Source organism: Taudactylus pleione, unplaced genomic scaffold, assembly GCF_031769625.1.
Source record: "Taudactylus pleione unplaced genomic scaffold, aTauple2 ptg000061l, whole genome shotgun sequence".
In the NCBI taxonomy this organism is placed as follows: domain Eukaryota; kingdom Metazoa; phylum Chordata; class Amphibia; order Anura; family Myobatrachidae; genus Taudactylus; species Taudactylus pleione.
Genome location: NW_028284463.1, coordinates 11,862,917 through 11,885,029, shown reverse-complemented (window position 1 = coordinate 11,885,029; position 22,113 = coordinate 11,862,917). Strand labels below are relative to the sequence as shown.

General features: G+C 45.7%; 1 protein-coding gene across 1 annotated transcript in view; it reads left to right on the top strand.

Annotated features, from left to right (window-relative positions):
• SRL (sarcalumenin) overlaps positions 1-11,276 on the top strand; it is a 57,007-nt gene extending 45,731 nt beyond the window's left edge. Inside the window, exons 5-8 of the mRNA XM_088464726.1 lie at positions 1,178-1,213; positions 8,945-9,061; positions 9,157-9,390; positions 10,278-11,276. Coding sequence (XP_088320852.1) covers positions 1,178-1,213; positions 8,945-9,061; positions 9,157-9,390; positions 10,278-11,083 — 1,193 coding nt within the window. The 3' untranslated portion in view covers positions 11,084-11,276. The remainder of the gene's footprint in view (positions 1-1,177; positions 1,214-8,944; positions 9,062-9,156; positions 9,391-10,277) is intronic.
• Positions 11,277-22,113: the final 10,837 nt, after the last annotated feature.

The window sequence follows — 22,113 nt, the reverse complement described above, 5'->3', positions numbered from 1 at the left end:
AATCCAGTTAAATCAGTATAGGAGATGGGTAAATTAGACATTTAGGAGCCTATTCATCATCGATATCAGGCCCGGTAACCATGTGGAAACGCTAGTTTCCGCATATTTTAGTTACCAGGCCATTCATCATCAGGAGTCCATTAGGACCACCTGATATTCAGTTTGCTTGGGAGAACAAGCGCCATCTTGAGACAGTACTTCCTATGGGAAGGAGTTCCGGGCATGCGAAGAGGGATTTGAGCGGATCCCTTCGCCGCCTCCTTACTACATCCCTGGTCACGCATACGTAGCCGGGGAGACGGGGAGGAGGTAAGTAATGCAGCTACTTCTGTAGCTGCGATACTAACCGAGGGGACAGCTGCTTTTTGGAGCAGCCGTCCCCTCACTGCAGCAATGATGAATTGCTCCAGTGTCAAGTTTCCCCTGCTGCGAGTATCTGTCGCAGCTAGACCATTACTTAATCCTCGAGGGCCATACGGCCTCCGATAATGAATAGGCCCCTTAGTTAACACACATTAATTCACATCGTCCTTAATAAATACAAACTCTAAACCCGTCCCATGTGCGCAAAAACAACCCCTAACTACCAGCGGTACTGAGAAGTACGGTTGCGGTTACAAACTACCGAGGCTCAGTCAGGCCTGTCAAAGAGGCTCAGCTACACCCCCAACATGGTGTGGCTTCATTTCCATGGTGTGGCCGTCACTGCGCTTATATAACAGTTAGCTTGGCCACCATGAGAAATTCTGGGCCCCGGTATGAAGGAGGAGTGGTCAGACTATAAGGGGTGTGGCCACTCCACATTGTGAATTTTGGAAAGGGGTCCAAAATTCACAATGTGGAGTGGCCACACCCCTTATAGTCTGACTTATGTTATATAAGCGCCAGTGACGGCTCCAGAGGGCATCCCCACCTCTGGAATCGTCATCACTGGTTAAGAGTTAAAATAAAATGCAGTGCTGAATAAAAATAAGGCTATGCTTGAAATGGCTTCCACTTTATCCTAATTTCACCCCTACAGTAAGGAGAATGACTAGTTAGGAAATACTGTACAGCATCTGAATGACCCTACAGCATTGCGCCATCCTAGTTCTGATGCTGGCATTTGCCAGTGGGTAGCTTTCCCTTGTCTTGTGATGAAATGTTGACATGTCATTTCCCTCCCATGTGCTAACAGCTTATCGTGGACGGACCCTTGCTGACTCGGCCATAGGTGGGTATAACTGTGCTTGTATCCTGCCTGGCCTTCTCAGCTGGAGTGTCTGCTCCCTCTAACCTCCGCCTCTGATTACCTCGCTTGCCATTGCTGAGTTTTGCCCACTCACCTGCTTCAATGCTACCATTAGGCCTACTTCTGTCTTGATGAGGGTCTATGTAACGTATGACTTTGGCACATTACTAACAAATGGCTAATTAATGCTTTGTGTAAATCTTCCATATAAAGGAAAGTACCACTCAAAAGGCATTTTGGTTACTAAAACCCCCACAAGTCAATGGAAATCCCAATGGCTACCAAAGGCAACTGTGCAACAAATGCTTCCCACATTTTCAGTGCTGATATAGACAAATGACCTGGATATTGCTGCTCGTGGTGCCCTCAGGGTAACCAGCATGCCCAAAAACGATCCATAGGAAGTTGGTCCTACATGTCACTTTCAAACATAGCTGAAAATCTGCCCCTTGTACCACGCAGACACCAGAGGTATATACTAAGGTGCGGGTTTTTAGAAGTGGAGATGTTGCCCATAGCAACCAATCAGATTCTGGCTATTATCTTCTAGAAGATAAATGATAACTAGAATCTGATTGGTTGCTATGGGCAACATCTCCACTTCTAAAAACACGCACTTTAGTAACTATACCCCCAGGACACCAGCATGTCCCAAAGGAACTCCTCCCCTCTCTTCTTACCTTCCACTTTAATTGGACCCTTTGTTACTTACAGTCAGGTGCATAAATATTGGGACATTGACAGAATTTTCATATTTTGGCCTCTATTCACCACCACAATGGTTTTGAAATGAAACAAACAAGATGTGCTTTAACTGCAGACTTTCAGACTTAATTTGAGGGTAATTACATCCAAATCAGGTGAACGGTGTAAGAATTACATTGGTTTCTATATGTGCCTCCCACTTTTTAAGGGGCCAAAAGTAATGGGACAAACTAAAAAATCCTAAATCTAACTTTCACTTTTTAATACTTTGTTGCAAATCCTTTGCAGGCAATTACAGCCTGAAGTCTGGAACGCATAGACATCACCAGATGCTGGGTTTCATCCCCGGTGATGCTCTGCCAGGCCTCTACTGCAAATGTCTTCAGTTCCTGCTTGTTCTTGGGGCATTTCCCTTCAGTTTTGTCTTCATCAAGTGAAATGCATGCTCAATCGTATTCAGGTCAGGGGATTAACTTGGCCATTGCATAACATTCCACTTCTTAGCCTTAAAAAACTCTTTGGTTGCTTTTGCAGTATGCTTCGGGTCATTGTCCATCTGCACTGTGAAGCGCCGTCCAATGAGTTCTGAAGCATTTGACTGAATATGAGCATATAATATTGCCCGAAACACTTCAGAATTCATTCTGCTGCTTTTGTCAGCAGTCACATCATCAATAAATGCAAGGGAACCAGTTCCATTGGCAGCCATACATGCCCACGCCATGACACTACCACCATCATGCTTCACTGATGAGGTGGTATGTTTTGGATCATGAGCAGTTCCTTTCCTTCTCCATACCCTTCTCTTCCCATCACTCTGGTACAAGTTGATATTTGTCTCATCTGTCCATAGGATGTTGTTCCAGAACTGTAATGGCTTTTTTAGATGTTGTTTGGCAAACTCTAATCTGGTCTTCCTGTTTTTGTGGCTCTCCAATGGTTTACATCTTGTGGTGAACCCTCTATATTCACTCTTGTGAAGTCTTTTCTTGATTGTTGACTTTGACACATATACACCTACCTCCTGGAGAGTGTTCTTGATTTGGCCAACTGTTGTGAAAGGGTTTTTCTTCACCAGGGAAATAATTATTCTGTCATCCACCAGAGTTGTTTTCCGTGGTCTTCCGGGTCTTTTGGTGTTGCTGAGCTCTCCGGTGCGTTCTTTCTTTTTAATAATGTTCCAAACAGTTGATTTGGCCACACCTAATGTTTTTGCTATCTCTCTGATGGGTTTGCTTTGATTTTTCAGCCTAATGATGGCTTACTTCACTGATAGTGACAGCTCTTTGGATCTCATATTGAGAGTCGACAGCAACTGATTCCAAATGCAAATGTCACACCTAGAATCAACTCCAGACCTTTTACCTGCTTAATTGATAATGAAATAACGAGGGAATAGCCCACACCTGTCCATGAAATAGTTTTGAGTTGATAGTCCCATTACTTTTGGCCGCTTAAAAAGTGGGAGGCACATATAGAAACCGTTGTAATTCCTACACCGTTCACCTGATTTGGATGTAATTACCCTCAAATTAAATCTGAAAGTCTGCAGTTAAAGCACATCTTGTTTGTTTCATGTCAAAGCCATTGTGGTGGTGAATAGAGGCCAAAATCTGAAAATTCTGTCAATGTCCCAATATTTATGCACCTGACTGTAATTATGATCTCCAGTCCCCCCACTGCACCCACTTCCTTATAATGGATGGTCAGACAGTCCAGCAAGAAATATATAATTTATGGATCCTTTAATGTAATTGCTGATGCCATACAAGCACTAGTAAGAACAGAAATTAGTTCCCAATGGCACATTAATAACAGGGGCACTAGACTAGGATTGCAGCGCATGACCCCTGCATGGTCTATTCAGCATGGGCAAAACTATAATGTATATCCGCTGGCAGGGCCCGGTGCACAGGGCTCCACCTTCGCAAGCAGGCCAGCGTGAAGTGGGACATACAGACATACCTTGCAGTCGTGGCAAAGTATTGATAATAGCAGCTGACAGCCTATCAAAATCAGGACTATCCCACCATAATCAGACAGTTGTCTGTGCTGCTCTCTAAGGGCCCAATTCAGCAAAAGATCGCAACTACTAATACACACGGAAACGGCCGATTGTTGCATGACCGCAGTGACTACACAGGCCCATCGCAGAGTGAGTGCCGTTTGTGGGTGGTGATTGGGGGGGGTGACTGGCAAAACGCAGGCCTGCCAGTGCGTTTGAATGCCGTTGCATGGGCGTACATAAATTATCCACTGAGATGCCATACGTAGCCCGAGTACTTATAGCGTGCGATGAGGTTATCAATTCCTGAGTAAGGTCAGAGCTTATGCAAGTGGGCGTGAGGCTGCGATGGTACTCGATGTTACCGATGGTTTTGCAGTCTTGCTAAGGATTACGGATGTGTGTAAGGTAAAGTTGGCGTCTGTGCATAACTAGAGTAGGGCCACCGGGGCTCGTGCTGTGGGCGTCGCTGGCCACGGTACCGGCCCGTCCTAGTTAGACAGTGTAGTGCCGACTGCAGTGAGTGTGGTCAGCACTAGACACACCCCTTCCCTCCCCCTGAGCGCTTACCCAATAGCGCCAGGCGAAGGGTGGAAGGCGGACTCAGGCCAGCCAGTGCATTTACACACACCTCGCCACCAATGCGGCGGCAATGTGTGTGTTTCGGCAGCCAATGAGAGTCAGACAGACTCTTATTGGCTGCTGCTGCGCCCAATGCAAGAGCCGGGCTGGAGCTCACTCATGAGCTCCGCCTTCTGGCTCCTGCAGTGGGCCATAAACCATAGCGCGCCAGCCCGGGAAGACCGAGGTGCAGACGGTGGTGGGAGCATAAGCCGGAGCGGGCACTGAATAGGGAGGACCACTACAGGGGGCACTGTATAAGGGGCACTGAATAGGGGAGATCACTACTTGGGACCTGCATAAGTGGGACCACTACTGGGGGCACTGTATAAGGGGCACTGCATAGGGGGGACTACTGCATGGGGCACTGCATAAGGGCCACTACTGGGGGCACTGCATAGGGGGGACCACTGCATGGGGCACTGCATAATGGGGATCACTACTTGAGGCCTGCATAAGTGGGACCACTACTGGGGGCACTGTATAAGGGGCACTGCATAGGGGGGACTACTGCATGGGGCATTACTGGGGGCACTGCATAGGGGGGACCACTGCATGGGGCACTGCATAATGGGGATCACTACTTGAGGCCTGCATAAGTGGGTCCACTACTGGGAGCACTGTATGAAAGGGGAACTAATGGGGGGGCTGCATAAGGGGGACCACTACTGGGGGCTGAATAAGAGGGACCACTACTGGGGACATTGCATAGTGGGGGTACTGTATAAGGAGCACTACTGGGGGCACTGCAAAAGGGGAATGGAAAGGAATGTTCAGAGTGACGAGAAAGGGGTGTGTATCACGTTTACACGCCCCATTTTTAAGTGGCAACGCCCCATGTGACCATGCCCATTTTTCACTGCGCGCATCGAAGGCGCACGCACATAGGGGGCCCTGGGCTCCAAATACCTTAGTTACGCCACTGGTGGGCGTCCTTATATTGTGCTACGACGGCATAGCGATCGCAATGGATTAGCATACTATCGCCAGGTCCGGCGACAGTGTGGGACTAGGGGCACACCTGTGAAGGGCCCCGAGGTTCTAAGGGGCCCCGAGGGCTCAGGGCAGTGGCGTAACTACGGAGGTTGCAGGGGGTGCGGTTGCTATGGGGCCCGGCAGCTTAAGGGGCCTGCCAGCCCACCGATCGCACCCCCTGCACCCTCCATTTGCCGGGCGCCCGCTGAGATTGTGTTACCAGCGGACGCCAGGCTACTTCTCTCCTCCCAACCGGGACCAGCCGGAGGACGGGGCTCACTCCTGAGCTTCGGCTTCCGGGTCCCGCAGTACACTATGGGAGTGACGTCATGACGTCACTCCCATAGTTCTGAGGAGAGGGCGCCGGGGACGGATGGCAGCACGCACTGGAGCGGGGTTTAAGGTAAGTGTTTTTATTTTTTTGTGTATATGTCAGTGGGGGGCTTACTACTGGGGGCATAATATAGGGGCACTACAGGGGGCATTACAGGGTCCTTACTACTGGGGGCATCATATGGGGGCACTGCAGGGGGACATTACAGGGGCCTTACTACTGGGGGCATAATATGGGAGAACTACAGGGGGCATTACAGGGGAATTACTACTGGGTGCACTACAGGGGGCATTATAGGGGCCTTACTACTGGGGGCATAATATGGGGGAATTACAGGGGCCTTACTACTGGGGGCATCATATGGGGGCATTGCAGGGGCCTTACTACTGGGGGCATAATATGGGGGATGTCGCTGCTGGCATCGGCAAGGGGTCGGGGTTGAGGGGGGGGGGGCAGAAATATCTGTGTAACGGGCCCCAAGGTTTCTGTTATCGGCCCTGACTATCTCAGTGACTGCGTGTGTAAACGCTATTGCATTCGCAGTTGCGATCCGTAATGAATCAGGCCCTAATTTCTGTTCTTGCAGCTTTGAATACCTGCTGCTGGTGTATTACGCTCAGTTGCTTCTTTGCCGGGTCTTGGAATGTTGGGGCCCTGATTTGAAAAGAAATAGGTACAATTTAACTGTATTACACTTTAGTCCTCCCTCCTCCCCTCAACCAGCCCGACATTAAATAAAAAGAAATCATGTTTAATAATTACACATCCTTCCCTCCAAATAGCCTTGAAATTAATTTAATAGCATGAAATAAATAGGCCTATTTCTTTCCAACCAGTCCTGAAATGAAATTAATTTATCTCCCCCAAAAAAGTATTATAGATTGCATTTTCTTTTATAGAGCTTGTAAGTAGCATGTACTCTTTAGGCTAACACAGAAGCTCTATTAAAAAGTAAAGTGTGATGTAATATTTCCTCACCTTGCGTCAGCAACAGCAAAAGACACCTCCCATTTATCTTAGAGAACTGGTAAAAGCTAATATGGGTGAAACAGAATAAAAAAGAAAGAAAAAAAAAACACAAATAACAAACCATATAAATTTTCCTTTGAGTCTGCATTAAAATCACTCACCATGTAAATTCAGCAATCAGTATACAGTATTTCTGTTACATAGGAGACTACAAGTTATTAATTAATTCAAGTCTAGACACTGATTCAGACCCGCTCGTGAGCGCATAGCGCTCGCAAGTGGGTCGATGGATGGGCAGTGCGCACGCGAGCCCTGAAGCGAGTGAGAACTTCACTTGCTCTGTGCTCGCAGCAAAACGGGGTGGCTGTCTTTGTTGATCGACAGTTCGCCCCATTTTGTAGGCGGGTCAGGGGGGTGGCTGTACAAACGGAGGTGTTCCCGAAGGAATGCCTGCCGTTTGTGTGTGGCCCTACTGACATCACACGTGATGTCAGTAGTTTACTGGGGCTTGCGGTGGACGAGACCCTACCACAAGGGCCTCGTCGCAAGCCCGATGGTCGCGATAATCGCGACCATCGCCAGGCCGCCGGCACAAGTTGTGGGCGGTCACCCACAGCTATGCAAGCAGCCTTGAGGTGGATTTTTTTTATAAAAAAATCTGCCCTGATTCAGAGCCCTGAATCAGGACTACTGTTCATTCAGAAACTCAATTATAAAGCATTTAAAGGCAAAAGCACATTGAATAATTATCTACAGCAAGTGCTGTGCATCTCACTTTGCAAAAGTGTAGGTAGATTTTTTGCAAAACGATCGTAGGTTTACAGAGCAAGATGGCGGCCTTTGTGGAAGAGTTTACACTGCAAGAGTGTTCCTAGCACAGTGTGAAGGCGGAGACGTTGAACGGTCATTCTACTGGATTTAAAAAGCTACTGGGTCTGGTGGGAAACATAGGGGGATCTACAAGTGTTTCTTCCTGCCAATAATGCACATTCAAATAGACAAATCTTTATTTAACATCATGCTATTGGTTGTTCGAGGATACCAATATGGTTTTATGACAGGTGCAGTTTTAAAAAAACTTTATAAGCTGGAGTTTGGCTTGTGTATGCACTTTGCCCTATTGTTAGGGTCTCTAGGTAGCGTATCCAATGGCAGCTATCCTACGATTTTTCTTACTGACAGGGAGACTTAAGCTGGGTACACACATAGCGATGTGTAACCCGTCCGATATATGGCACCACGGGTACACATTGATCGATGTAATGAACGACGGAATGATTCCTCGTTCCGTCCTTCGTTACCTGCAGCAGCGCCGCCTGCGATATTTCCGGTTGGCCATGCAGCAGGTCAACCGGATGATATTACAGGCGACTGCCGGAGTGCGCTGATAGTCCGTACACACTGGACGATCCGGCCGATATGTCGTTCCGATTCACCTGGAAAAGACATATCGGTCCGACATTGTCCTAGTGTGTACCCAGCTTTACAAACTGGTGCTCAGGCAGCGATGCAAAAAGGTGCAATCAGGTCATCTTTAAATACAACCCAAATAAATAGTTCACCTTTCTGTCCAATTAAATGAAATAAACCCAATGGGTCTACTTTGCAAGTAGAATTTCTCGCCTAGCTTGAATGTTTGGCTGTACAGTATATGGTACAACATAATGGACAATACCTGAAATGGATCTAGAGAGCGTATCTAACCAATGTTTAAAAATAAGTTCTGTGTGCAGAATATATTTTATAAGTCTATTGCGTTTGATTACAAACGAAAGTCAAAAAGGTGGATGTAAGTATTAACAGCCCTAATATCCTCTGGGGTGTGGCCACAACTTACCACTGCCCCTTGAGTTCTTGGTATAACTTATCTTCTCCTGAATTTTATTTTGGAATGTTGGCTTTCTGTTTTACAGCATTTTATGGTTCTGTTGCATTTTGCAGTTGTCTGATAGTTTTCCTGAAGTCCCACCTTGTGTTTTGTATGTAGCAGTACTTAATTTCATATCTGATATATAGAATTCTACAAGTGTTACTTTTATTGCCATTCTGTAGCATAATTCTCTGAACCTTAGTAAAACTTTGATTGCGTCTATCCTTTCATCAGATGGAGAGATCACTTCCAAGCCAATGGTGTTGTTTTTGGGACCGTGGAGCGTTGGCAAGTCCACCATGATCAACTACCTCTTGGGGTTAGATGAGACACCCCATCAATTATACACAGGTAATGTTGGAGTCAGATTGATGATGTGCAAAAATATTCAGTTTATTCCTTGAACCCAATTGAAAAAACTGTCGTCCTTGTGAAATTTCTGGCAGGTGCTGAACCCACAACTTCTGAATTTACCGTCCTCATGCATGGGCCAAAGCTGAAGACCATTGAGGGCATCGTGATGGCAGCTGACAGTGCGCGATCCTACTCCCCGTTGGAGAAGTTTGGGCAGAATTTTTTGGAGAAGCTTATTGGCATTGAAATTCCCCACAAACTCCTCGAAAGTGTCTCATTTGTGGACACCCCTGGAATTATTGAGAATCGCAAGCAGCAAGAAAGAGGTACTGATGAAGGCAATAACCACAAAAAGTTAATGGATAGCCGAGGGCGATAAACAGTAGCGACCCCCATCTTGATGTTCTTGGTATTATTACTCTTTATGTTGAGTTTTTGTACAACAAAAAAAGAAAAAGAAAACAAACACAATTAATCTTAAATTATACATTTTGTTGACTAATTTGAGCAGATTTAGGAGGGGATTTAATTGAAAGCGATGTGCCGCTGGTCATCACCTGATGCCGGGCTGCGCACATATCGGCCATATATGGTAGGGCTGACATCACAAGTTTTCTCTTGCACCTCTATGGGTTGCGGGGTAAATCTTACAATGCTGGTGGACATGATGTGCCTTTGCCCGAACGGCACATCATGTCCATTGCACGGAATTGAATTTCTCCCTTAGATGGTAAGCACTTGAGGCTACATAGGTCTCTTCATCTGGCAAATTATGTATCCTGATCCCTTGAAGAAGATGTCTTTAACAGTTGGAATATCAGCTCGACAAATGTAAACCTTACAGGATTGATTCAAATAGGTGCGAGCAGGGCGAAGTGCCATTGCAACGGCGTGAAAATGCCAGCAGCACACATTAACTCTCCCTCATTTTGCCCCAGACTCATCCGGCTGTGACCAAAAATTCTGTGAGTCCTGAGCTACCATAAGTGTGGCATATGCATGCACTTAGCCTCTCACCTAATTGAATTGACCCCTTAATGTTTATTTCAACAACTTTGCAGTTGCCTTTACAAAAGTACAGTGGATGTTATTTCAAGCTATTTACTCATAATTCTACTAAATTACTTAAAATTGGATTTAGTTCAAAGATAGATGAAAAGTAATAGGGTATTCTATATCATAACTAATCACCCATCTAAACTTTCTCTGACAGGTTATCCATTTAATGACGTTTGCCAATGGTTCATTGACCGAGCTGATCTAATCTTTGTTGTGTTTGACCCAACCAAACTGGATGTGGGCCTTGAGTTGGAGATGCTCTTCCGCCAGCTGAAAGGACGCGAGTCTCAGATCCGTATCATTCTGAACAAGGCGGACAGCTTGGCCACCCAAGAACTCATGAGGGTGTACGGAGCACTGTTCTGGAGCTTGGCACCTCTGATCAACGTGACTGAGCCACCAAGGGTCTACGTCAGTTCCTTCTGGCCAGAAGACTACCATCCAGAAACACACAAGGAGCTATTCCTGAAAGAAGAGATCTCTCTTCTAGAAGATCTCACCCAAGTCATTGAGAACAGGCTTGAAAACAAGATCGCCTTTATCCGCCAACATGCTATCAGAGTCCGAATCCATGCATTGCTGGTGGACCGGTACCTTCAGACCTATAAAGACAAGATGACTTTCTTCAGTGATGGAGAACTTGTATTCAAGGACATAATAGAAGATCCTGATAAATACTTCATCTTCAAGTCCATTGTAGCTAAAACCAATGTCAGCAAGTTTGACCTTCCCAACCGAGAGGCCTACAAGGATTTCTTTGGTGTAAACCCCATTACAAGCTTCAAGCTCCTGAACCAACAATGTTCCTACATAGGTGGCTGCCAATTAGAGAAGATCGAGAAGGCCATAACAAATGAGCTACCTGATCTACTTAGCAGCATAAGTAAAAAGCCCTCAGGCCTCAACTGTGATGTCACCGGCTGCGGAGAGGCACCAAAGAACCGCTATAAAAAGAATTAACTCTTCATCTAAACCCCTCTCATATTTAAAACATAAAAATAAAAAAATCAAAGTGTATCAACACTACATAAAGGTCCTGCGATCTTTTGGTGATGGAGATGACCTGCTTTCGAAAAACTTGCAGGCCACTCTACTTACAGTATGTTGTCAAGGTGTGTCACAGTGAGGATACTCAATAAACCGTTCTGTCCTAGAGGTATCAACAGATTACTGTTCCCTCTGGTGCTGAAGGAAGTTAGAATGTGTGAGGGACCCATCCCATATCATTGATAATGTTTTCTTAGAGAAATATTGCAGAGCACTGTTATTCCACCCTTTCTCTAGCCTCGTCCTGAAGGGTTTCCGTATCTTCTCCAAATCCAATGTCATTGTTCCAGTGGAGAAGGAAGAAACGTGATCGTTTGGAGAAGTCACCCTGACAGTAAATGCATAGTGTTAGGTGTAAGAAGAATTCCAGTTCACTGCAAACTCTCTGATGCATCCTTGTGTAATGTGGCAATAGTATCTTCTTTAGGTGGCTGGATTCAATCAAGTCCCCCAAAATTGTTCCGACAGTGTCCTCCTCTCCGTTATTTCTGTGACTGAGCCATCAGTTCGTTATAGGAATTATAAGCGAACAAGGTCATACCCCTAGCTAGTAGGACTACACTGAACGGGCATAACCTAAACACAATACTGTCCAAAAACAGACAACCCCTTTGATTCCACAGGTGCACGGGGGCACACCCTTAGCTAGTGGGACTGCACAGGACAGGCGTTAGCTATCTATGCTGTATTGTCTAACAAGACAATAGCTATGACGGGGATGTAGCACTCTGGAATTCTGGGAGCACCTTTTAGAATTCAGTTACATGTAAACATTTTTTTTTTCAAAATGACAAGTTTTTGTCTTAACGCAAATGCTCAAAACCTCATCGTAGTACCGCAATGTCCACAGACCAGACAAAAGGGATCTTAATAAAATTGGCTAACGCAAGTCTTCCTATACATTATGGTTATACTAAGGGCAACAACCCACTGTCTAAAATGGAGACAAAATTCATGCGAATGCTACTACTGGCTTATGTTGTGTTGTTTTTTTAATTCTCTTTAATATTTGCATTATTTCCTATTTTCTTTCTTATAACGGCACCACAAATTGTCGCTTATTTATAAAGTAGCATCGCTGTGGAAGCAGTGATCAAAACTCCTAGGAAAGTTGTGACTTCGCCTTTTTATAGAATTTTTTTTTAAGTTTGCCTCCTCCCATCTGGTTAGGTTGCAGCGCGTAATTATTTTATCTTCTAGCCAATAAATAGTAAGAAACTGATGACTCTATTAGCGTGAATTCCATAAACTAGATCAGTCCGGTCTTGGTTCAATAGTTTTTTGTATTTCAATAAGATTCACTATGCTTGTCTGGTGTCGGCAAATGGCTGAAGCATTGACATCAGTTAAATATACAGATCTGGACCTGCACTGAGATAAATGGGAAAGTAGGCTTAATTATGATTAGCTTTAAGTTTGCTAACAAATTCCTCTAATATTGACTTAAAGCAAATTATGTTGTTTTCTCTGCCTGTAATTGTCACCACGTGCTTACTGTTTTGTGCCAAATGCAGGAACATAGTCACAGGTTTCTGTATCCAGCACTGGCAATTTAGATGCATCAGAAATCTATATTCTAGGAAAATACACATACAGATGTACAGACTTTGAGGGTCAAAAACCAGACAACAAGGAATTCCTCCATTATACAGAATGACAAATAGAAGGGTAATAGACAGGTGTACATAAAGAGGACCTCTCCTACACACTGCTAGGGCAAAAATTATATGGACTGAACCAATAATTATGAGAATGTAGCTCATTAGGAACCCAGTGCTTTCTGAATGTTATTAAGAATAACATTCCAGAATATTAGTCAGTCTTCATGAATAATGGTCAGTCTTCATGAATATTAATCAGGCTTTGTGATTATTAGTCAGGCTGCATGAATAAATGTCAGGCTTCAAAAATATTAGTCAGACTTCATAAATATTAATCAGACTTCATGAATAAAAGTCAGGATTCATGAATAATAGGCTGCATGAATAATAGACTTCATGAATATTAATCAGATCATGAATATTAGTCAGGCTTCATAAATAAAAGTCAGTCTTCATGAATATTAGTCAGGCTTCATAAATAAAAGTCAGTCTTCATGAATATTAGTCAGGCTTCATAAATAATAGTCAGTCTTCATGATTATTAGTCAGGCTTCATAAATAATAGTCAGTCTTCATGAATATTAGTCAGGCTTCATGAATAATAGTCAGGCTGTACGAATAAATGACAGACTTCGTGAATATCAGTCAAACTTCATAAATAATAGTCAGTTTTCATGAATATTAGGCTTCATGAATAATAGTCAGGCTGCATGAATAAATGTCAGACTTCATAATTATTAGTCAGGCTTCATGAATATTAGCCAGGCTTTATAAAATAATAGTCAGACTTCATGAATAATAGTCAGACATCATGGCTATTATTCAGTGTTCATGAATATCAGTTAGTTTTCATGAATATTAGTCAGGCTTCATGACTAATAGTCAGGCTGCATGAATAAATGTCAGACTTCATAAATGTTAATCAGCCTTCTTGAATATTAGCCAGGCTTTATGAATAATAGTTAGAATTCATGAATAATAGTCAGACATCATGAATATTAATCAGTGCACATGAATGTCATTTAGTTTTCATAAATATTAGTCAGGCTTCATGAATAACAGTCAGGCAGCACGAATAAATGTCAGACTTCATGAATATTAGTCAGGCTTCATGATTATTAGCAAGGCTTTATGAATAATAGTCAGACATCATGAATATTAATCAGTGTTCATGAATATCAGTTAGTTTCCATGAATATTAGTCAGGCTTCATGAATAATAGTCAGACATCATGAATATTAATCAGTGTTCATGAATATCAGTTTATTTTCGTGAATCATACTCAGATTTCAAGAATATTAGTCAGACTTCATAAATATTAATCAGCCTTCATGAATAATAGTCAGGCTTGATGATTATCAGTTATAAGATCCTCAGTGATGTCACTAGTTCCCATGAACATTGAGTCAGTACATACAATAGCTGCCTCCATTCTGTGTAGCTGGGAAGGTGAGGGGGTGCTGGAGGGAAAGTGAATACAATTGATTGTTATACACCAGCAGTAGGTGAATTGCAGGATACTGTTAAGCTCACCACACACTAGACCAACTTACATCCAACCAGCCAACTTGTTGATTGGTTGGAATGAAAATCTGGTAAGGAATGAAAGCAAATGACAATCAGCACTTTGCTCCCAAATGCCAGAAAATGAACAAAAACTGTTGTTTGTTAAATGTTTGATCTAAACAATTTGTTCAAACTTGTCTGAACGACCATTTTCATCTGTTTTCTGGCATTTAGGAGCAAATTGATGATCATCAGTTACTCCCATTCCTTACCAGATTTTCATTCCAACCAATCAACAAGTTGGCTGGTTGGATGTAAGTTGGTCTAGTGTGTGGCCAGCTTTAGTCTAATACGTGTTCATGCTGATATTAGCCAAGCTACAGATCTAATGGCCCCCCAACAGCAGGCAATACCAGACCCTCCAACATGACCCCTTCCACCTGGTACAAAATACTCTGCTCCTGGACTTCCTTCTTACTTGATGATTGCAGCCACCGTGGTGAAACACCTGTCTTATCGATTACCTAGCTCAACAGAGGTGGCTGCAATCATTAATTAGGTAGGAAGTCCAGGAGCAGAGCATTTTGTACCAGGTGGAAGGGGTCATGTTGGAGGGTAGGCGATACGTTGTTTGCCTGTTCTGCTCTGAAGGGGTTAACAGAAAATAGAAACATCTGCAGATAGAGCAGCAGGTTGCATTCCCTTGGTCCAATTAATATAGTTGTGTCATTTGACATGATTTCCTACCACAAACTTCTCTCCCTCCTCTCTGTTGTATCACAGTCCTCGGAGCGAACTCTCCTCTTGACGTACAATAAAAAATATTTGTGCTTGTCAACAACGGACTCACTGTGATGTATTTCCTATCAGACAATGCACATCTTGTGTCACTGCATTGCACACCGCGGGAACTTCTTCTTTTAGGGGAGACCATTGATCAGGTGGAGATCATGAGAATGGGCACTGTGTAAGGCTGCTGTAGGCAATGCACTCAGAAAACATTTCACACTTTAAAATACTTTTTACTAGCACTTGCATATGTTTTCCTGCTCACAGAACCGGCCAGTTTAGTATGGATCCCTGTTTTGATATGGTATCCCTGCACCTGATTGGTTGGGGAGGGGCGCAGCTGGCTCCCCTAATTATTTGGGTGCACCATGCATTAGTGAATGGAGGGCAGTTAAGGTGACGACTGCCTAGCCGTTCAGTGCACTAAGGGCCTGATTCAGAGGCGCTCGCTGTTTGCAAGCGCTCGCTCTGAATCAGGGCGTGTTTTTTGTTTTTGTTTCGGCCTCCAGGCCGCTCGCAAAGCCGTGGGTGACCACCCACAGCTAGGGCGAGCGGCCTGGCGATGGTCGCGATTATCACGACCATCGGGCTTGCGTCGAGACCCTGCAGGAGGGTCTCGGTACCCGCAAGCCCGAGTGGACTTCCTGCTCTAATAGAGCAAGAAGTCTACTACTGACATCACGAGTGATGTCAGTAGGGCCGCCCACAAACGGCAGGCGTTCCTAAGGGAACACCTGCGTTTGTGCAGCCACACCCCCTCCCCGCCTACAAAACGGGGTGAGCTGTCAATCAACATCGACAGCCGCCCCGTCTTGTAGTGAGCGACGGAGCTGCCGACCCTTTTTGCCGACACAACTAAACACTGGTTGGCATAGATCAGTGATGTGCGCCGAGACACATCTCAGAGGTTACATGGGCATTCCTCTTACCCCAGAAGGGGCCGCACGCTACACTTCATCTCAGGAATACGTTAAACAATACATTTAATCAAAGAAAGAGACCCCTATCTGTAATAACATGTCAGCAGGCATTTTACACAAGGGCTACACGCTATAACAACCAGGGGGCCGCCTCTTTCCAATCGTGGCAAATTCTATTGTGGAGATCCAGGAGCCATGTCACAGGTGTGTATCTCTTGTTTATGAGCGTCTTCATATAGAACTGAGCTGTCCCATACTTACCTACTTTTCACTTGGGATGGGTAAGGGATCATGGCGGACAAAATCCCGACACCGGCATCCCAACAGGGTTAGGATACCGACACCTGTCGGTCGGTATCCTAACCCTCCCCCTCTCCCTCCCCCTCCCTCCCCGGTACCTAAACCTAACCTCCCCCTTAGTGCCTAAACCCTAACCTCCCCCCCTAGTGCCTAACCCTAACCCCCCTAGTGCCTTACCCTAACTCTCCCCCTAGTGCCTAACCCTCTAGTGCCTAATCCTCCCCCTAGTGCCTAACCCTAACCCTCCCCCTAGTGCCTAAACCCTAACCTCCCCCCCAGTGCCTAACCCTAACCTTCCCCCTAGTGCCTAACCCTCCCCCTAGTGCCTAACCCTAACCTCCCCCCCTAGTGCCTAACCTTAACCCTCCCCCTAGTGCCTAACCCTCCCTCTAGTGCCTAACCCTAACCCTCCCCCTAGTGCCTAAACCATAACCTCCCCCTAGTGCCTAACCCTCCCCCTAGTGCCTAAACCCTAACCCCCCTAGTGCCTAACCCTCTCCCTAGTGCCTAAACCCTAACCTCCCCCCCTAGTGCCTAACCCTAATCCTCCTAGTGCCTAACCCCCCCCCAGTGCCTAACCCTAACTCTCCCTCTAGTGCCTAACCCTCCCCCTAGTGCCTAACCCTCCCCCTAGTGCCTAAATCCTAACCTCCCCCCCCAGTGCCTAACCCTAACCCTCCACCTAGTGCCTAACCCTAACCTCCCCCCTAGTGCCTAACCCTCCCCCTAGTGCCTAACCCTAACCCTCTCCCTAGTGCCTAAATCCTAACCTCCCCCCCAGTGCCTAACCCTAACCCTCCACCTAGTGCCTAACCCTAACCCTCCCCCTAGTGCCTAAACCCTAACCTCCCCCCTAGTGCCTAACCCTAACCCTCCCCCTAGTGCCTAACCCTAACCCTCCCCCTAGTGCCTAACCCTAACCCTCTCCCTAGTGCCTAACCCTAACCCTCCCCCTAGTGCCTAATCCCTAGCCTCCCCCCCTAGTGCCTAACCCTAACCGTCCCCTTAACCCCGCTACTTACCTTCAGTGTGCCGGTTCCAAGATTCTGACAAGTGTGGGGATTCCGGCTTCGGCATTCTGACCTCCGGCATTCTTTGTCGGTATACTCTACGTAACCTTTTCACTACTACCCGAGATACTTAAGGGGAGTGTGAGGTGCATGATAATGCAGGCAGGGCCGCCATCAGGGGGGTCTGCCGGCACAGGAGTCCCGGGCCCAGACACTTGGGGGGCCCATCTGGCACCCACTACATACTACCCGCCCGCTACAACCCCACTGGCCCAAGGTGGCAGACAGTGACAGGCCCCGCCCACTACTATCCCCCAGCCGGGCCCCCCTTGCTGCCGCACATTAGACTAATTGACTCACTGAGCAAGTAAGTGAATCACTTTTCACCCAGCCGCCCTCCCACTATGCCTCCTATTTTACCGCATTGGCCAATCGCCGGCATGCTCACTGCCCTCAATAAAGTTATTTTAATATCACTGAAGCCAGCGCGGCCTGACGTCATGAATGAGAGCAGAGCCGCGGCGGGCAGGCGGGTGGTGTGAGGAGTCTAAGCAGCATCCTGGAGCATAGAGAGTGACACAGTAACAGAAGAAGGATGAAGCGAGCGAGGTAAGGTAAGTTAAAGTGTATAGGTGCGTACACACTGGGCGGTATTACTGAGCGACTGCACGATTACGACATCGTAATTGTGCAATCGCTCAGTAATCGTGCACAAATCGTGCACTTTTATGTCAGAAACGACCAGCGATGCGCACTCCCGCTGGTCGTTTCCGACATTGTCCATCACCTGAACATGCAGCACAATCTGACGATAAGGACAGATTGGCATGTTCAGGAATGATGGACAGTGCCTGCACTGAACGACTGATCGTTCAGTGCAGGCACTACAGGGGATCAGGAACGGCGGTACGATTATGATGTCGTAATCGTACTGTCTTTCCTCGCCTAGTGTGTACGCACCTTAAGTGTAGGAAGCACCTGCCATAGACAATGGTCCTCCTGCTGCCCGTCTTAACTTTAACACTACACAGCATTATACACATGCACAGTATATATATATATATATATACATTATACAGTCAGGTGCATAAATATTGGGATATTGACAGAATTTTCATATTTTGGCCTCTATTCACCACCACAATGGCTTTGAAATAAAACAAATAAGATGTGCTTTAACTGCAGACTTTCAGATTTAATTTGAGGGTAATTACATCCAAATCAGGTGAACGGTGTAGGAATTACAACGGTTTCTATATGTGCCTCCCACTTTTTAAGGGGCCAAAGTAATGGGACTATCAACTCAAAAGCTATTTCATGGACAGATGTGGGATATTCCCTCGTTATTTCATTATCACTTGAGCAGGTAAAAGGTCTGGAGTTGATTCTAGGTGTGACATTTGCATTTGGAATCAGTTGCTGTCGACTCTCAATATGAGATCCAAAGAGCTGTCACTATCAGTGAAGTAAGCCATCATTAGGCTGACAAATCAATACAAACCCATCAGAGAGATAGCAAAAACATTAGGTGTGGCCAAATCAACTGTTTGGAACATTTTTAAAAAGAAAGAACGCATCGGAGAGCTCAGCAACACCAAAAGACCCGGAAGACCACGGAAAATAACTGTGGTGGATGACAGAAGAATTATTTCCCTGGTGAAGAAAAACCCCTTCACAACAGTTGGCCAAATCAAGAACACTCTCCAGGAGGTAGGTGCATATGTGTCAAAGTCAACAATCAAGAGAAGACTTCACAAGTGTGAATATAGAGGGTTCACCACAAGATGTAAACCATTGGTGAGCCACAAAAACAGTAAGACCAGATTAGAGTTTGCCAAACAACATCTAAAAAACCCATTAGATTTCTGGAACAACATCCTATGGACAGATGAGACAAAGATCAACTTGTACCAGAGTGATGGGGAGAGAAGAGTATGGAGAAGGAAAGGAACTGCTCATGATCCAAAACATACCACCTCATCAGTGAAGCATGGTGGTGGTAGTGTCATGGCATGGGCATGTATGGCTGCCAATGGAACTGGTTCCCTTTTATTTATTGATGATGTGACTGCTGACAAAAGCAGCAGAATGAATTCTGAAGTGTTTCGGCAATATTATATGCTCATATTCAGTCAAATGCTTCAGAACTCATTGGACGGCGCTTCACAGTGCAGATGGACAATGACCCGAAGCATACTGCAAAAGCAACCAAAGAGTTTTTTAAGGCAAACAAGTGGAATGTTATGCAATGGCCAAGTCAATCCCCTGACCTGAATACGATTGAGCATGCATTTCACTTGATGAAGACAAAACTGAAGGGAAAATGCCCCAAGAACAAGCAGGAACTGAAGACATTTGCAGTAGAGGCCTGGCAGAGCATCACCAGGGATGGAACCCAGCGTCTGGTGATGTCTATGCGTTCCAGACTTCAGGCTGTAATTGCCTGCAAAGGATTTGCAACAAAGTATTAAAAAGTGAAAGTTAGATTTAGGATTGTTTAGTTTGTCCCATTACTTTTGGCCCCTTAAAAAGTGGGAGGCACATATAGAAACCGTTGTAATTCCTACACCGTTCACCTGATTTGGATGTAATTACCCTCAAATTAAATCTGAAAGTCTGCAGTTAAAGCACATCTTGTTTGTTTCATTTCAAAGCCATTGTGGTGGTGAATAGAGGCCAAAATATGAAAATTCTGTCACTGTCCCAATATTTATGCACCTGACTGTATATATATATATATATATATATATATATATATATAGTATATACATATATATATTTCTGTATGAGTAAGGTATGAGTAAGGTAGTGGGGGCTTGTGTATTTTATCAGTCCTGGGCCCCGGGATTTCTGATGGCAGCCCTGAATGCAGGGGGCAGGGGTGTCACCCGGGATGTTGGGCTACTCTCCGGGAATACGAGGGAACCCACCTCTGTGCCAGAGACTTTGCTCTCCTCTGCACATGCGCTATCTTTACAAATTCTACACTGAATAGATGGCGCAGCGGGATAAGCATAGGGAGACAGGGGCACCACGCGGTTGGCACGTTTCATCAGGCACGGGAAGGGGGTGGGAGCGGAAGCCCTCTTCCTGGTGGGGGAAGGTGGGCACTGCACATGGCCCCCTTCCTTTAGTTCTTAATACACCCCTGTTGTCAGACGGTTCTCTTCAGGATTCATTATGATTGATATTCTCAGTATTGGTGCAGGAATTACATGATGGGATGCCAGTCACAATGTACTAAGAAGGTGGAATACCATGGCACTGATTGACCTCAAACCACCAGAAATATCTATGGCTCCAACCTCCTCCACATCGCATATGTATAAATTATTAGATGCGTTCTACTAGTAGGAGTGGCACGGTGGCTAGCATTGCTACACTACAGACGTGTGGCCCAGGGTTCAATCACTGATCACGGTGATCACTGATCTTACATACATAATCCCCCTGAAATGCAGAGCAAGAAATTACAGCAGTCACCCTGGAGCGGACCAGGTCATCCGTATCATACACCCAATTCTGTGGCTATGGAAACATTATCCAGCATCCACACTGCAGGGGGGCATTCCACATACCCGCTGCCCTTCAATGCCGCCTGTGGGGAGTCTGGCTCTACTTTGGATCTCTTACAGATGTTTGGCAGATGTGGAGGGGGAACAGAGAGAGACTGCATCATCTAAGGTCTACACCAGGTTCCAGCAGGGTTTACCCACCCGATCTGGTATATGGCTTCTTACCAGGGTCGTCATTAATAAAGTGCCACTAAAACAGAAGTCATGTGCAAGTGCCACATCCTAATCTCGGGGGTGGTGTGAGATGTCATTACACCTTAGTGAGCCCTACCTGTGCGCCCACATAAATGAGCAGATCATTTGTCTAAGCATTACCTGCCTGTATTCCTAAGGCCCATTATTTTTGATAAAGCAAATGGCTCTTGGTTCATTTAACTCTCATTAATCAACTGAAGGGGGTGAGGGGACAAGAGGTTGTTTGCCCTTCATGTGCCTGGTAAGACAGTTCTAATCTCGGCCTGAACCATATTCATGGCAACGCAGCCAGTCAAGTTACTGGGGAACAGTGACTGGTGAGGCCTGACTCTGAGGCACTTCATGCCTCAGTAATGTCACTAACCCCTACTGAAATGAGAGGCTGAATTTGGGTTCTGCCTACAAAGCACCTGAGTTGAATGGACCCTTATTTGCGGAGTGTATCTTGCGTGTTTTCTGACAGCGCATGCTCCGGAAGCAAGAGCTCGCAAGTACAGGTGTCGCAGAGTCATAGGCATTTCAATCTCATCTCAACGCGCAAATGAAGTTATGTAGCTGGGCTGTAATGGGGAAGAGAAGGCATGCTGATGGAACTGCAGACTAGGCAGACTGTGGACGGAAGCGTAAAGCCGTCTGTAGCATAGGCTGGCGCCCTGATGATGGCGACTATCAAACTATTATTGGCGGCGAGACTTTATGCTAATGTGACAATCAGATCCTACACGTACAGACAGGGGGGCGGGTGCACAATAAAACAAAGCTACAATGCAGGGCTGTGCTGGTACAACTGCTGGTTTTCACAACCTTCCTGTGGAAATAAACTTTTTTCAGCTTGCAAAGTTCTAAAATAGGAACCCTGCGGGGGGCTGTTCCAGCCTGAGAGGGAGATGTCTGCGCAGAACAAAGATCCACTTTTATAGAGGCCAGGGCTGAGATGCTGCACAGTCAATCTAATTGCGTGTACATAAGGGAAATGGAGAAATCTAGGCTCTGAGGGCCCGATTCAGGGCCTGATTCAGAGCCGGACGCTCTGACCAGAGCGCTCGC